The sequence below is a fragment of the Podarcis tiliguerta genome (genome assembly GCF_965153285.1).
Source record: "Podarcis tiliguerta genome assembly, chromosome: 6".
Lineage (NCBI taxonomy): Eukaryota > Metazoa > Chordata > Lepidosauria > Squamata > Lacertidae > Podarcis > Podarcis tiliguerta.
Genome location: NC_139539.1, coordinates 51,955,527 through 51,970,216, shown reverse-complemented (window position 1 = coordinate 51,970,216; position 14,690 = coordinate 51,955,527). Strand labels below are relative to the sequence as shown.

Here is a 14,690-nt window from a genome sequence, read left to right as displayed (position 1 = left end):
GCGGCAGGGAAGCAAGTGTTCAGGGCCCATGTGCTTCCCCCAGATAAATGCCTTAGCTGATGCTTGACAGCTCTCCGCTGTGCTGATGTGCTGGATGCAGATCTGTGTGCACAAGATAATGCCTGAACTGAAGAGGACCTGAAGTTTTGTTACTGAAACACAATGAAAATCTTCTGCGGAATGACAGAACTTGAGGAGAGGCTTATCCTTCAGGTACAAGATACATAACACACGCACATCGTAAACAGTGTCTACGTGCCGAAATGGCTTTCCCTTCAAATGATCTATGGATAGCAGCCAGGAAAGCATCAGGCCTCTGTTATTAATTTTAAGGGGAAACGTAAGATTAACATCATGCACCTGGTTGTCAACATATGATCACAAGAGGAGTCCTGCGTGGTGGTACCTCCGAAACCAGTATGGTGGGAGAAATTATGGAATGTTCTTTTATTAGTCAAATGGACAGTGTTCCATAAACCTTGAAATGCATTTGAAGGCATTGGCGAAAAATGGAGCCCAGTAGTTGTTTTTATAAAGAACTCTTTGATACTAGTTGAATGGTTAAACCCCGATACAAGCAATAATTTTTCGGTCTGTTGTAGATGGGTTTGATCTTACAGGAAGGTGGCTTTTATATAGGAATGAATTCAACGAAGTAATTGCATGAGCAGAACGGCATCCAATTGAGCAGTGGAAATTCCTCTCCTTCCCCCTGTGTGCCCTCTGCACACACCAAATCTGCTCCAGAGGGCTGAGGAGGACCCCCAGAGCAGATTTAAGAAGAGCTTGCTGGTTCAGGCCAGTAAGGCATCTCATCCAGCATCGTGTTGTCACAGCACTGAAGCAGATGTCCATGAGCAGCCAGCCAGCAAGACCCGATCACAACTGCATTCTTCCCCTCCTGCAGTTATCAGCAACTGGCATTCAGAAACAGTGGAAGTAGAACTTAGCCTTCAGGGTCAGTAGCCTTGTCCTCCATGATTTTATCTAATTCTGTGTTAAAACCATCCATGTTGGTGTCCATCACGGCCTCTGGGGGGAGCTAGTTCCATCCTCCGTGCCCCCTGTGGTACTTTCTTTGAGGACATGCGGTGTTGTGAAGAGGGTAAAGGGAGGGGAAGTTCTGTTGTACAGCTTTGTTAGATACAACCCACAGAGTGTATGTTTCAACTTCTGTGTGTTTTGATACTTGTCTCAAATACAGTGGTTCCTTGCTTGTCAAACTTAATAATAATAATTATAATAATAAATTTTATTTGTATCCTGCCCTCCACAGCCGAAGCCTGGCTCAGGGCGGCTAACAACAATAAAATAGTACAACATTCTAAAAACATTTCATTATAAAAATTAATTAAAATTAATTAAAATCCATTCTGGGATTCGACTCCCGGAACTGTTCAAAAACCAAGACGCTGCTTCTAATTGGCTGCAGGAGCTTCCTGCACTCAATCGGAAGCTGCGCCGGACGTTCAGCTTCCAAAAAACGTTCGCAAACTCACTTCCGGGTTTGTGGCATTCGGCAGCCAATTTGTTCGGGAGCCAAGCCATTTGACAACCAAGGTACCACTGTAATTTTTTATTTTTTTTTAAAGAGATGGATCCTTTTCCCCAGATGACTGTGCAGTGCTGCCAGTATTAGGCATGTACTGCATCATTTTGAGCATGGAGTCTGTGGTGTGCCTAAGCGTAGTGGCTTCTTCACAGCTGAATGGCAGCTGCACAAAAGCAGTGCCTGCTGGCCTTTATGCTTAAGAGTCTTCCCATGGCTCAGAACTTTTTTGCTTCCTCCCCTGGGACACCATTGAACTTGAAGCTGAAGCCCCAGGGTCTTTTTAAATATCCTTCACTGCAAAAGGAGCATTATGAAACAAGAGCCACAAAACGATGTGAACTGCCAAACATCTGTATTCCCAGTAGATGTGGACTGAACGGCCACACCAGTGACAAAGCAAAAGGAATGTTTTCTTCTAGGGCTGGAAATGGCACAGCTGCTGAGGAAACCACCCCCCGCTTCCCTCCAGAAGGACAGATGTATTTTTAGAATATGCCTTGAGGTGTCACTTTGATATTCTTTTCTTCTTTAAAAGAACTTTTTGGCAATGGCATAGAAATAATAAGAGCATTTTCCAGTTTTCATTCTCTAATCATCATGGAGCACAAATCACTGAAGAGTAAGGATTCTGTTTCTGGTGAGGCGAGGGCTGGGGCAGGGCAAATATTTGGTTCAGAAACACAACCCAGAGAATCTGGGAGAAGTGTGAATTTTATGAGAAGGACAGCAATATTTATGTTGACCCCATCGGTAGCCCCTTGAGCGGTAGTTTGCCTTGCCATTTCTATGGCTGGAATTTTTATTTATTTTTTAATCTCTACACAGTTTCAGAAAGTCTCACTAAGAATGGTGTTGTGCAACCTGCTTGGCTTGATGGCCTGAGTTGCCAATAGCACTGGGGCTTGATCGTTTAACAAGCATCGGAGTTATAAAGCATGTACGTTCGTATTGTGAATTGATACCTCATTGGAAACCATTTATGAAATAAATAATGCCCATGGTTGACCGCAAGTTATCTATATGGCACCCTTCCTTATTATTACTTTAGAAGGATTTTACATCAGGCTAGAGCACTTCTGCCGATCATTTTTCCAGAGTGATGAAAACGGGAGATAGAGATGAGCAAAATGGTGGGCACTGAGAGATTGTGTAGACCAGGGGCTGCCAATGTGCAATCCATGAGCACACACTGAAATTAGGCTGGAAAGAAGCAGTGTGCTGTATCAAATAGAATAGTTTTTTTGAGTGGCTTATCTGTTGTGTGTTTATGTGTGTGGTGTGGGGGGGGGGGGAGGGAGAGTGATACCCATAATCCAGTTTGCAAATGTGTCCAGAGGCCCATAAAGGTTTCTGAAACCTGGTGTAGATGCTACAGGTCATTTTTGTGAGGATGCAAATTTATTCCGGAATGCATCTGGTGGTGGTTGTTTTTGCTTGAATTGAAGACCTGACCTAACTAAGCAGTGTTAGAAACTGAGTTATGAAAGTTAGGAGCTAAATGCACCTTAAACCTAGGTTATGGATGCATACTTTTTATAACAAGAATACAAAGCTGAAAATGAATGAACTGCAGCTAAAATATTATGTTCATTTTTCACATGGTCTAGTCTTTCACCTGCCCACCCTAAGTGGGTCTCTTCTCCAGACTTCAGAGAATAGCTGGAAGTGGGGAGGCAGGAAAAGGTCCTCCTTTTCTTCCACTCTGCAGTTTTAATCTGACATCTTAGGCACAGTACAGCGCCCAGAGCTTAGAAACTGCTTGCATTAATGAAATTCCCTGTTGCAAAATGTGCCTGGAACAATGGAAGTTTTGAACACTGTAACCAAGGTGTATATTGTAAAACAACTGACTTAAAAACTTTGTGTCCATTTTATCTTTTAGGAACCATCCTGATTTTTATTTTTATTTTTATTTTTGTCCTTTGGAAAGACTGGTCCTCCTTGTCATCACCCTGGCTGGTTCCAGCCCAGAATGGCTTTGTGCCTTAAGCAAGTTTTCAACAAAGACAAAACCTTCCGCCCCCGGAAGAAATTTGAGCCGGGGACCCAGCGTTTTGAGCTGCACAAGAAAGCTCAAGCCTCTCTGAAATCGGGACTCGACCTGAAGGCTGTGGTCCAGCTTCCTCCAGGGGAGAACATCAACGACTGGATCGCGGTGCACCTTGTGGACTTCTTCAACAGGATAAATCTCATCTATGGGACCATGTCAGAATTCTGTACCGAGAAGAGCTGCCCCATCATGTCAGGTGGCCTCAAGTATGAGTACCGGTGGCAGGATGACTACCGCTACAAGAGGCCCACCAAGCTGTCGGCACCCCAGTATATGTGCATGCTGATGGACTGGATCGAGACCTTAATTAATAACGAGGACATATTTCCTACCAGGATAGGTGAGTAGGCAATGGGTACTGCATATTCAGGGTCAGACTCTTTGTCCATCCAGTTCAATATACAGTGGTACCTTGGTTCTCAAATGCCTTGGTACTCAAACAACTTGGAACCCAAAGACTGCAAACCTTGCAACCTTTTTTTGGAAGCCGAACGTGCTCCGTTTTGAGTGCCACACTTCCATTTTGAGTGTTAAGCTGAGGTCTGTCTGGTTTTTTTCTATTTATTTTTGTTTTTGCGGCTCTTTTTTGTTTGTTTTTGTGACTGTGTGGTACCCAGTTCAGCTACTGATTGATTGATTGATTGTGTGACTGCAGTACATTGTTTATTGCTTTCAATTTATGGATCAATGGTCTTGTTAAATAGTAAAATTCGTGTTAAGTTGCTGTTTTAGGGGTTGTTTTTAAAAGTCTGGAATGGATTAATCCATTTTGCATTACTTTCTATGGGAAAGTGCGCCTTGGCTTTGGAACGCTTTGGCTTTGGAACGGACTTCTGGAACGGATTAAGTTTGAAATCCAAGGTACCACTGTACTGTCAATTGGCCATGGCTCTCAGGCGTTGCTACTCATCTGGCCTCTGGTTGGTCACATTGCTGCTGCTCACCAGGACGGGGAGGGGAAGTGAGGTCAGTGGCACAGTGCAAATGCACTGGTGTGATTGGCTCTGTTGGTGTGTTCTCAATTCACTGACCTTAACTGCCACCTCCCCCTTTACCTCCTAGCAGACCAGCACAACCGACCAGCGGTCAGGTGAGGGCAGTGGTGTCCCCACAACACTGTCTCCTACTAGTCTTTCCCATATATGCAACTGATCCTTTTAACTGGAGATGCCAGAGATTGAGCTTTCTCAATTGGCATATGATCTGCCAATTGAACCATGGCCCCTAATTAATTCTTTCTTTCTAAAGATACAAGGCAAGTGCAAGGCTTGCTGCTGCCACCAAGAGCCTGTACTGCACTCCCTACTGCCCTTAAGGCTACAGTCCTGTGTTCACTTATTTGGTAGGACCCCGGAGGCCAGGGTTCAAATCTCCACTCAGCCAGGAAGCTCATTGGATGACCTTGGGCCAGTCACTGCCTCTCAGCCTACCTTGCAGGGTTCTTGTGGGGATTAAATGAGGAGGGGGAGTACCACGTATGTCACCTTGAACTCCTTGGGGAAAAAGATGGGATATACACTCAAGCAGTGAATAAATACATAAATAGGAAAGTTCCTTGAATAGTGGAACTATTAATCTAGTTTTGGCGCATGTGCAATCTCATTTTTTCAAATATTAATACAATATTGCCTATATGGTCATTGTAAGGTGAAGTGATAGTGTAGGGCAATTTTGCTCTGCCTACTGCAAGCTGTGGGAACAGGCGTTTTTCAAATAATAGCAAGGTGTTGCTATGGGTCATCCTAAAATGAAGCAACTGTGCAGGGCTCATTTGCATTGTTGTAATCCTCCTGCACGTTGTGGGATGTGACTATGTGATGGTTTCCACAGAAACATGATGTTGAATCCCATACGATTGAAATGAATGGACCTACATAGCTTAGTCATGTTCATTCATTTAAATGGGCCTACTGTGAGTAAGGGACGCGGGTGGCACAGAACCTAGGCCTTGCCGATCAGAAGGTCGGCGGTTCAAATCCCCACGGCAGGGTGAGCTCCCGTTGTTCCCTCTGCCAGTAAAGCGAGATGAGCGCCGCAACCCCAGAGTCATCCGCGAATAGTCAGGGGCCCCTTTACCTTTACTTACTGTGAGCAAAACTTAGTTGAATACCATCCTTATTTTTGAATCCACCTGCCTAGGATTGCATTGTACTGTTGACTATTTGCAGTTTCCATTTTCAGTTCCCAAGGGCCTTTTGCAAAGAAGGCAAAGGATTTGTGTGTGGTGTGGGGGAAGGATAATATGATGCCTTTTGGGTTATTCTCCCGTTGTAACCACTTTGACACAGCATGTTTCTAGTTGTTTTTGCAGCTGGCTGGTTTCGTCAAGGCTTGCTTGTGTTATTGCCACCCCGTCTCCTTTCAGAATTAATGCCGTGCAACAATGTGCAGCTGTTCTTGTACCATTCCCATTAAGTGCTGGGTTAAAACACACACACACACACACACACACACACACACACACATTCATAAGGAGAGGCTGTTAACAATGCCCATGTCTCTTGGGGTTTGGACAAAAAAATCACTGTATATGTGCCGTTGTTTTGGATAATTGCTAATTCCTACAATTACTTTGTAGTGATTAATAATAAGGAATCCCATTACCAAGCTTCATTTGAACGCATCGGGGGGACAAAATCTTGGCTTGGAGAGACAAATCCTTTAACATTCTGTCCTGTAATTTATTTGCTCTTAATGCCTCTCATTTATAATGCATTAATACACCACTTCTCATTATTTCCTTGTTGGGTTAAGTGATGCTGTGTGAAAGCATCTGTCTTCGAAAGAGAACTCCCCATCCAACCAGTACCATTCTGTTACCCTGTTCCATGTACGAACGTAGACGGACAATAGTTTCTTACAGAGGATAATATGATGGAGGCACTGCTCCCTATTGTAGGCACACTCATCCAATTATCATCTTTCTTTGCAGGTGCTTTAAAAAAAGTATACAAAATCTGATTGACCAGAGATGACCAGAGTGAGAAAGAACCGGCTTTCGCAGAGAATAAGGTTCTCAGTGGCTACTAGGCCAAAATGATGCTCTGATTCGCTGGTAGGAGGCAGTAATGCTTCTGAATAGCCAGGTGATGGAAACCACAGGAAGAGAGAGTGTTCCTGTGCTTGCAGGTTACTCACAGGCATCTGGCTGGCCACTGTGAGAACAGAGTGCTGGGCTAGATGGACCACCGCAGGAAATTCAACAAGCTAAAAAAAATAAATATTTTTTTGCCCTTATGGGAAACTTCATTTCATGATGGAAATCATTGCCCCAAAACACAATCTCAGTATGACATCTAGCCAAACAACCAGGTGGCAGGATCTAGAAAACCTATTAGCTTCCAGGTGAACCTGGAGTTTGCTGGTCAACCACTAGCTGAATTTCCTGAGCAGAGTGGTTGTGGGTGGCCAGCAAGCCATCAAGAGGTTTGAACCATCGTACATCAAAAAGGATGTCTTGCTTATCAGATTTCCACCACACTTCCTGGCTCGAGGGAAGCCTTTATCTGCATCCAAGCCACCATGCCAGGCACTTCCTGATTGCTTGTCTACTGTTGACAGTTTGCTTCTTGTGTTCACAATGTACGGCAGAAAGGGCTCTCACTGGAATAGAGAAGTCTATAATGATGTTCCAAAGCTCACTATAAAGTTCTGAAACTTGAATAACTTTTCACAACTGTGCATAATTATTCATTCATTTAGGGCTATGGAGTTAATCAATAGCGGCCAGCAGGGGAGGGTGGCCAGAGATGCCTTGCCCCTCCCCATGGCAGTGACATGCAGCATTGAGAAGTCAGGTCTCCAGACTGCTACTCACATCAGTGTATTTTCAGCATACAAAGTGCTGTTCAGCTCTTATTTCATCTTTACACTGTACAGTGTAAGAGAAATTAAGCTGGGGGCCGCAGGCCATGTAGCAGTGGCACAAGCATGTGGGGGGCGTGTGCCTATTTTAAAGAGACACTGTCCAGAAACTGATCCCCCAGGATGTAATATGGACTTTATGAGCCCACAATTTGACAAGACTAGTCTGGTATTCAAATCTAGTGCCTATAGCAGCGTATGCACATGCGAAAACTGTCTGGACTCCAACAGAGACTGACTAGACTTTTTTCATGGCTATACTTGGCTGAAATCCTTGTGCAACTAGAGCATCAGAATGACTGCATTCCATCTTTCGCAAGAGGTCTGTGGATGCATGAAAAGAAGCCTTTCTGATTCTTTAAATGAGCATTTGCACTCTTCACTTTTAAATCTAAGTGCTTTCAGTTTGTACTCTTTTCTTTTTTTTAAGAATAATTTTTTATTAACCGACCAATCACATCAAATCAAACCAAATTACATAAATTCCAAATTACACAGCCGAATTTTAAATTTTTGTTGGGGGTACCCATATTTCAAGTTCTGAAGGGGATCCAATCAACTTCTTGCTTCTTACTGCTGTTTTAATGTCCACAAATCTAACCTTATGATGTTCACAGTACTATCCAGTCCTTTCTTCTTGTTTTTCCACATCTCTTGTTGTTATTTTCATATATTTTTCCTTTCTCTTTGTGACCTCTGATAGTCTCCGCAAGCTGGTTAGAACAGTTTGTAATCCTGCGTGGATATTATTACTTTTTATCCAGTAGCCATATCCAGACATTTTCCATGTAACATCACTTCCATACATCAAAACAGTCTTAGCGTCATTAATCTTCACCAATCTGCCTCCTTTCTCAAAACCTCTGAGGAGATTCACCAGGAATGCAGTCTGAAAATAAGTCCATTCCTTCTCTCGGCTATAAATCCTTTGGCAAGATGGTGACTCCGAATTAATTGCTGCACCATTCCAAAAGCTCTTATTGCTTCTCGATCTCCATAAAGCATACTTTTGGTTAAAGTTTATCTCCACACAGACCTTAATCATCCTGCTTGGGTCAGTTCAACCGACGGTTCTAATGAGGAGGGGTTCTTGTAAATCACATAGAAGGAAAGTAAAAAAGGTCCCCCCCCCCCCATTCAGTCCTGTTGTCAACATACCCAGCCTTTGGTGTATCTTCATCGTAAAATATTCCTGTTTCTCCAACCCGTCGTCTTCTTTCGCAGAGGTCACTTAAATTAGCAGACTTCACTCCCCTTCTTCACTTGAAATATGTGCATTTGCTTCTTTTGTAATTAATTATTCCAAATTGCTGCAACTAGTGCGCGATCAGAGACAGCGTCCAGGAGAGCCGAGGTCCACACGGGGGCATTCTGCCTAGGGCCCTCACCCCCTTCTTTCGAATTAGGGGGTGATTTATGGGCACAGCAGGCAAGGGCAGTGTTCCCCATTTCCTTGGGGCAACAAGGGAGGCTGCCTACTCCCATAACTGTCTCTTAATTACCCAGTGTGGGTCGGAGAGATGGTATTGTCGGCCATCTTCCAATGCGCCCCCTAGTGGCCCCCTCAGTTTGTACTCTCAAGAGGAAGAACAATCCCTGAGTGTCCTGGAGCAGCCGTCTCAAGGTTTTTGAAGTTCTGTGATTCTGCTGTAGTAATTTCCACTCTACAAGTCACAGCAAAAAGAGCTTTTAAGCTCCAGACAGCACGACAACAGCACTTGTTGACTTCCCAGTCATTAGCGCATCTGAAACCTGCATGTCTTATTGCAGGTGCAACTTTGTGTCTATGAATCCTGCCAACAACTCCAGACTTCATTAAAATCAGGTGCATAATTGGTTCATTAGGCTTGTCTTCAGACTCTGGAATGCATTTGTGGGAAACACGGACGAGCTGATACCCGCTTGAAAATAAAATGTAACTGCCAGACCCCTTAATTGTTTGTGGTTATTCCTCTTTTCATCAGTGCAGTGTGCATGGCAATGGAACACATGTGGTGGATCATTTAGGGGGCTGTTTCATCTGTTTCCCATTACTGTGATCAAGTTGTATATAGTTGTTTTTATGAGAGTGGTAACAGAGTGTCGCTCTATTCAATGCTAAGGATATCCTCTAGCTCCCCCTGCAGGTCTAGTGTGGTTTCATGTATTCAGTAAACACTCAAGCAGTGGTTTCCAAACTCCCTGCCCCTTGTCCCCTTCTATGGACCACTATAAAATTGCTGTGGGTCTTGGTGGACCACTTACTGATGTTTTTGAAGCCCTATACAGTGGTACCTCAGGTTACAAACTTAATTCGTTCCGGAGGTCCATTCTTAACCTGAAACCGTTCTTAACCTGAGCGCGCTTTTGCTAATGGGGCCTTCTGCTGCCGTTGCGCCGCCAGCGTACAATTTCTGCTCTCATCCTAGGGCAAAGTACTCAACCCGAGGTACTGCTTCCAGGTTAGTGGAGTTTGTAGCCTGAAGTGTTTGTAACCCGAAGCATTTGTAATCCAAGGTACCACTGTATAATAAAGTTTTTCAGAATTGAAAAACCACAAACATGTGTCTGTACCAGGGAATTTAGGGAAGTGGGTAACAAACCAAATCAGTTATCTCTGTACTATTTGAGGGAGCATCTCTGGGCCATGCTACCTCCCAGGGGTAGCCAAGATGGTAGTTTCCAGATGCTGTTGGATTGTAGCTCCCATCAGCCCCAGCCAGCATGACCAATGGCCAGGAATGAAGGGAGCTGTAGTCTACCAATATCTGGAAGGCTACCACTGAGCTAGCCCTGTTGTGCACACCAGAACACAATAGCTGTTGTCCTTAAGAAAGCCAGGGTGTTGGAGTGGTTAGAGTGTTGAACTAGGACCTGGGATACTAGGGTTCAAACCCCCCACTCAGCCATGAAGTGCATCGGATGACCTTATGCCAATCATCATCTCTCAGCCTAGCCTACCTCATAGGGCTGCTGGTTAAATGGGGAGGGGGATAATCATGCATGCTGCCTTGAGCACCTTGAGGCCTAAATGTAAAAATAAATAGATAAGAATAAAAGGAAGGATGCACAAATGCAAGGCCCTAAATAGAGCCTAATGTCCCACAGTAGTGTTGAAAGCTCTAAACACTCCCCACCCCACCCCTTGTGTCTTGCAGGTGTTCCTTTCCCCAAGAACTTCCAGCAGGTCTGCACCAAGATCCTCACCCGCCTCTTCAGAGTCTTTGTCCATGTCTACATCCACCATTTTGACAGCATCATCAGCATGGGTGCCGAAGCTCACGTCAACACCTGCTACAAGCACTTTTACTACTTTATCAGCGAGTTCAGTTTGGTCGACCAAAGGGAATTAGAGCCTCTGGTAAGAACATAGGTACTGTTATTATGCACCCTGCTTCTGATTGGCAGGGTCACCTTTTGGATGAGGGAAGAGCACCGGAGACTTAAAGTGTTCCAAAAACTCTTTAAGTTTGCACTGCAAACTACACATTAGCGCTACTTTAGGTTGCCAGGAGGGCTGTCAGCATCTCCAAGCTCTTACGGAGATCACATTCCAAAGGCTTGAGAGAGATTCCCAGCTGTCAGGAGACTGCCCTGTTGTTGTTTTTTAACAGAGTTCAGAGCTGAGTGCTGGCCAGGCAACCTTAAGAAGAATGCCATATGTGTATGTGCATCACACCAACTATTTCACACTATAAACACAATTTTTTCACTGTCTAGGAAATATTCTTAGAAGGCTCCATTTAAGAATCAGCTAGGATGGATGAACTGATGACGATGATTAGCGTTTTGAACTGTTTTTAATAGTGCGTTTTAATTGTTGTAACCTACCCTGAGACAGGTGAGAGTGGGTAATAAATTGTAATAAATAAATGGTATGCACAAGCCCCATGATTGGTAGAGCCGAAATCCTGATCTCTCTAAACTTTGGCAATATAGTCAAAATTAGTCACTTCTTAACAGATGAGGGAATGGGTACAATGTTTCACATCCATAAGAGCAGCTATATTTCAGCTGACCCTAAAAGGTAATTAGAGATCAGGAAACTGAAGAGGCTGAAAAGAACAAAAAAAAATCAATTCTAATCCACTTCCCTCCTTCCTGCTGCTTCCCTTAAGACATAATAAGAGGAAGTTTCTCCCCAATTGTCCTTGCAAAGTGACAATAACTCCCAGTTAGTGTTGCTCGCTGGCCATGTTTCCAAGTGTGAATTTATATGCCTCTGACCTTGTACCGTCTTTTCCAACCATATATTCTAGAAAGAATATATTGATTTATCTTAATTTCTAGTACTGGGATATTATAACATGCACAGCTGATTCCCACTTTCAAAGTGATCCATGTGCAGCAAGCATTGTCTGTCTAACACATTCACTATGAAATTGATAGAATCCTAGAATTGTAGAGCTGGAAGGGACCACAAAGTCATCTAGTCCAACCCCCTGCAATGCAGGAATCTTTTGCCCAGTGTAGGACTCAAACCCAGAACCCTGAGATTAAGAGTCTCATGCTCTACCAGCTAAGCGATCTCAGTCGTGTAACACAATCACAAAAAATCATTTCCCCTCTGTCATGATTATATTATTATGTATGCTAGTGAGCAAGGATACGGAAATGTTCTCAACTAACAAGTAACCATCCAATATGGTATTGACATGAAATGTACTATCATCACTAAGTCAGGAATGTAAACCAGAATAATAAACCATGGTAGTGCAAACCATGGTTTTCCTAACTATGGTTTCAGGTGCTCTCTGAATTGACAAACCTATAGGCATAGCTACGTTTCTAAATGATATTGCATCATGGAGACAGAGCTTATGGCCTCTTATGACCTTGAGGAACCATGCGAGCTTATGAATAAGAGGAAGAAAAGTGAATCCTTGTTTTTAGCATCAAACTTCACTGCATTTCACAAAGGCAGATGAAAGATTTTCTTTTTTTGAAATCCGAAATTCTTCCTGGCCCTGGTGGCTGTGGGTGAAATGCTAGATCAGCATGAAATGCTAGCACCACATCCCAGAGGGTAGGTGAGACTTCAAGAGACTTCTGAAATCTGGGCATCAACCCGACTCCATGTCTCTGCAGTCCTTTCCCCTCAATATCTCATGTCATGCATTCTTTAAGGAAAGGGGAAATAACAGATGCAATTCAGCTGGTAGTAACCTCAAATTATGTCATTATTTCTCCATTTCACAGAAGGGAAAGTAGAGTTGAGATAAAGTGACCTCTTCAAATCTCTCTCTCTCTCTCTCTCTCTCTCTCTCTCTCTCTCTCTGTGTGTGTGTGTGTGTGTGTGTGTGTGTTTGTTTGTTTGTTTGTTTCATGGCTAGATTCTCCCCCATCAATTTACCAGCTTTGGAATACTTTAAATTAAACATTCTGGGCTTCTTTTTCAGAACTGAGCCTCTAGATAATTTCCTTCATTCTACTTGGTTGTATAAAATGAATGGCTTTACTCTCTTGGCCTGAGACTAATTTTAGAGATGTGTCTCCTAAGGAAACAATAATTTGTTTTGCTAGGGTAAAACCGATTTGTTGCAACAAGTAATAACATTGGCAAAGCCTTGGATTATTTCTGGGAAAGACAGGAGCTGCTGTGGGGACCTTCTCAGCATAACGAATGTTGTCTGATGTAGAGATGGGTCACTGTTTGTGTCAGGAAGAAAAATTAAAGGACTTAAACAAGCTGATGTGGAGGTGGTACCCAGAAGGCAGGAGAAAGTGTGAACAAAAGGTGGGGAAATTGGAAATCTGAAGTGTGAAAATAAAGGTAGAAAATGAAGCAGCATCAGAAGCAACTGAATTTCCAGACTGGCTTTCACTTTAAGCCAAGAATAATTTTATTATTATTATTATTTGCTTAAATAATTATTATTGGCTTAAAGTGAAAGCCAGTCTGGAAATTCAGCTGCTTCTGAGCCAGAGTAGAGAGGCATGATTTTTGCACACACACCCTGCCGGGCCTGCGCCCTTAGTTGGGGGCAATCTAGCCAATCCCTAGATATGCCCCTGCTTTCCTCGGCACAAATCTGTTGCTTTTGTTTAGGAGATTATTTAGTATTTGCCACACACACACCCACCCCCACACACAGAGCTGCATGTGTACACACTCACTCACACATATTCCTCACTAAAAAATGAGTGGGAAGTAATATACTTCAAGTCATTTTTTTAAGTTTTCAGATCTGTGGGTGGAATGACTAGGCTGTGGGGGTGGGAAATATTGTTTTAACAGAAGCGTTAAGAGATCTTGATTGGAAAAGCAGAAACTCTCACTGTGTTCCCCAGGCAGACAGAATCCTGGAATTGACGTTTCTGTTTTTTTGTTATTCTTCAGAACTTGAAGATGGTCATAAATGTTTGGATTGCACAGGCAAATGTTACATAATAGAACATGTTTTCAGTTTTCATTTAGCTTAAAACAAGAATAAGCCCACTAGCTAGAATGGGACTAATACAAACCAAGTGCATTCAAGATGCTAGCTACTTGTCTTTTCCAGCATCTCATCCTGTGGGCTTCTGCTTCCAGGGCTTAACCCTTTGTCCTCAGATCGAAGCCTTCTTCAAAAGAATCTATTTGGCACCAGCTGACATTGCCTCTTCGTATGTGGTTGGTCCTCTCTCCACCCCTCCTGCTGCCCTTACTAACTCTATTGTGGCAATTCATAGATGGCCTGACGTATTTTCAAAGTGTTGTATCCAACACTACTGTTCCGCTCACGCAGCAGAATTCTGTTTGTGCAATTGAACTTCCCCCTCCTGTCCCCTGCAGCCCTTTGCACATGCTCAAAATCTGCACCAGAGAGTTGGGGGACCCGCCGGAGTGGGTCTTGTGGGAGCATGGGGGAAACACTGTTGCACATGTGGACTTCTGCTTGTGCAATGTCGAGTGCAACCCAAAGAGGTTCAGATTTGCTCATTCCCACTTCCACCGGCATTTGGAATGTTTGTGACAACAAAGAAAATGCCAGCATATGAGCATGGCAGAAAACCCAGGAAACTGGTTTGTCGTGACCATGGATGCCCCAGGAACAGGACTGAAACCTGGAGGTCTAAAAAGCAGTTCAGGTCTGTTGGCAAAATGGCTTTCAAAGAGACCCGTGCTGAGATTTGGCTCTGCGAGCCCGTTCCCAACATGAAACAGGCATGCACAGCCAAACTGAGCAGGATTTAACCCCTGCCCATCAGCTGATGAGCTGGAGTGAAATCCTGCTGCTTCGGCTGCATGCATGATTTACCAGA

General features: G+C 43.7%; 1 protein-coding gene across 2 annotated transcripts in view; it reads left to right on the top strand.

The window, feature by feature from the left end:
- Positions 1-14,690, top strand: part of MOB3C (MOB kinase activator 3C) — a 35,385-nt gene that overhangs the window by 13,090 nt on the left and 7,605 nt on the right. For both annotated transcript variants that reach the window (XM_083447895.1, XM_083447894.1), the window contains exons 2-3: positions 3,435-3,942; positions 10,604-10,806. In XM_083447895.1, the coding sequence (XP_083304021.1) occupies positions 3,525-3,942; positions 10,604-10,806 (621 nt within the window). In that variant the 5' untranslated portion in view covers positions 3,435-3,524. The remainder of the gene's footprint in view (positions 1-3,434; positions 3,943-10,603; positions 10,807-14,690) is intronic.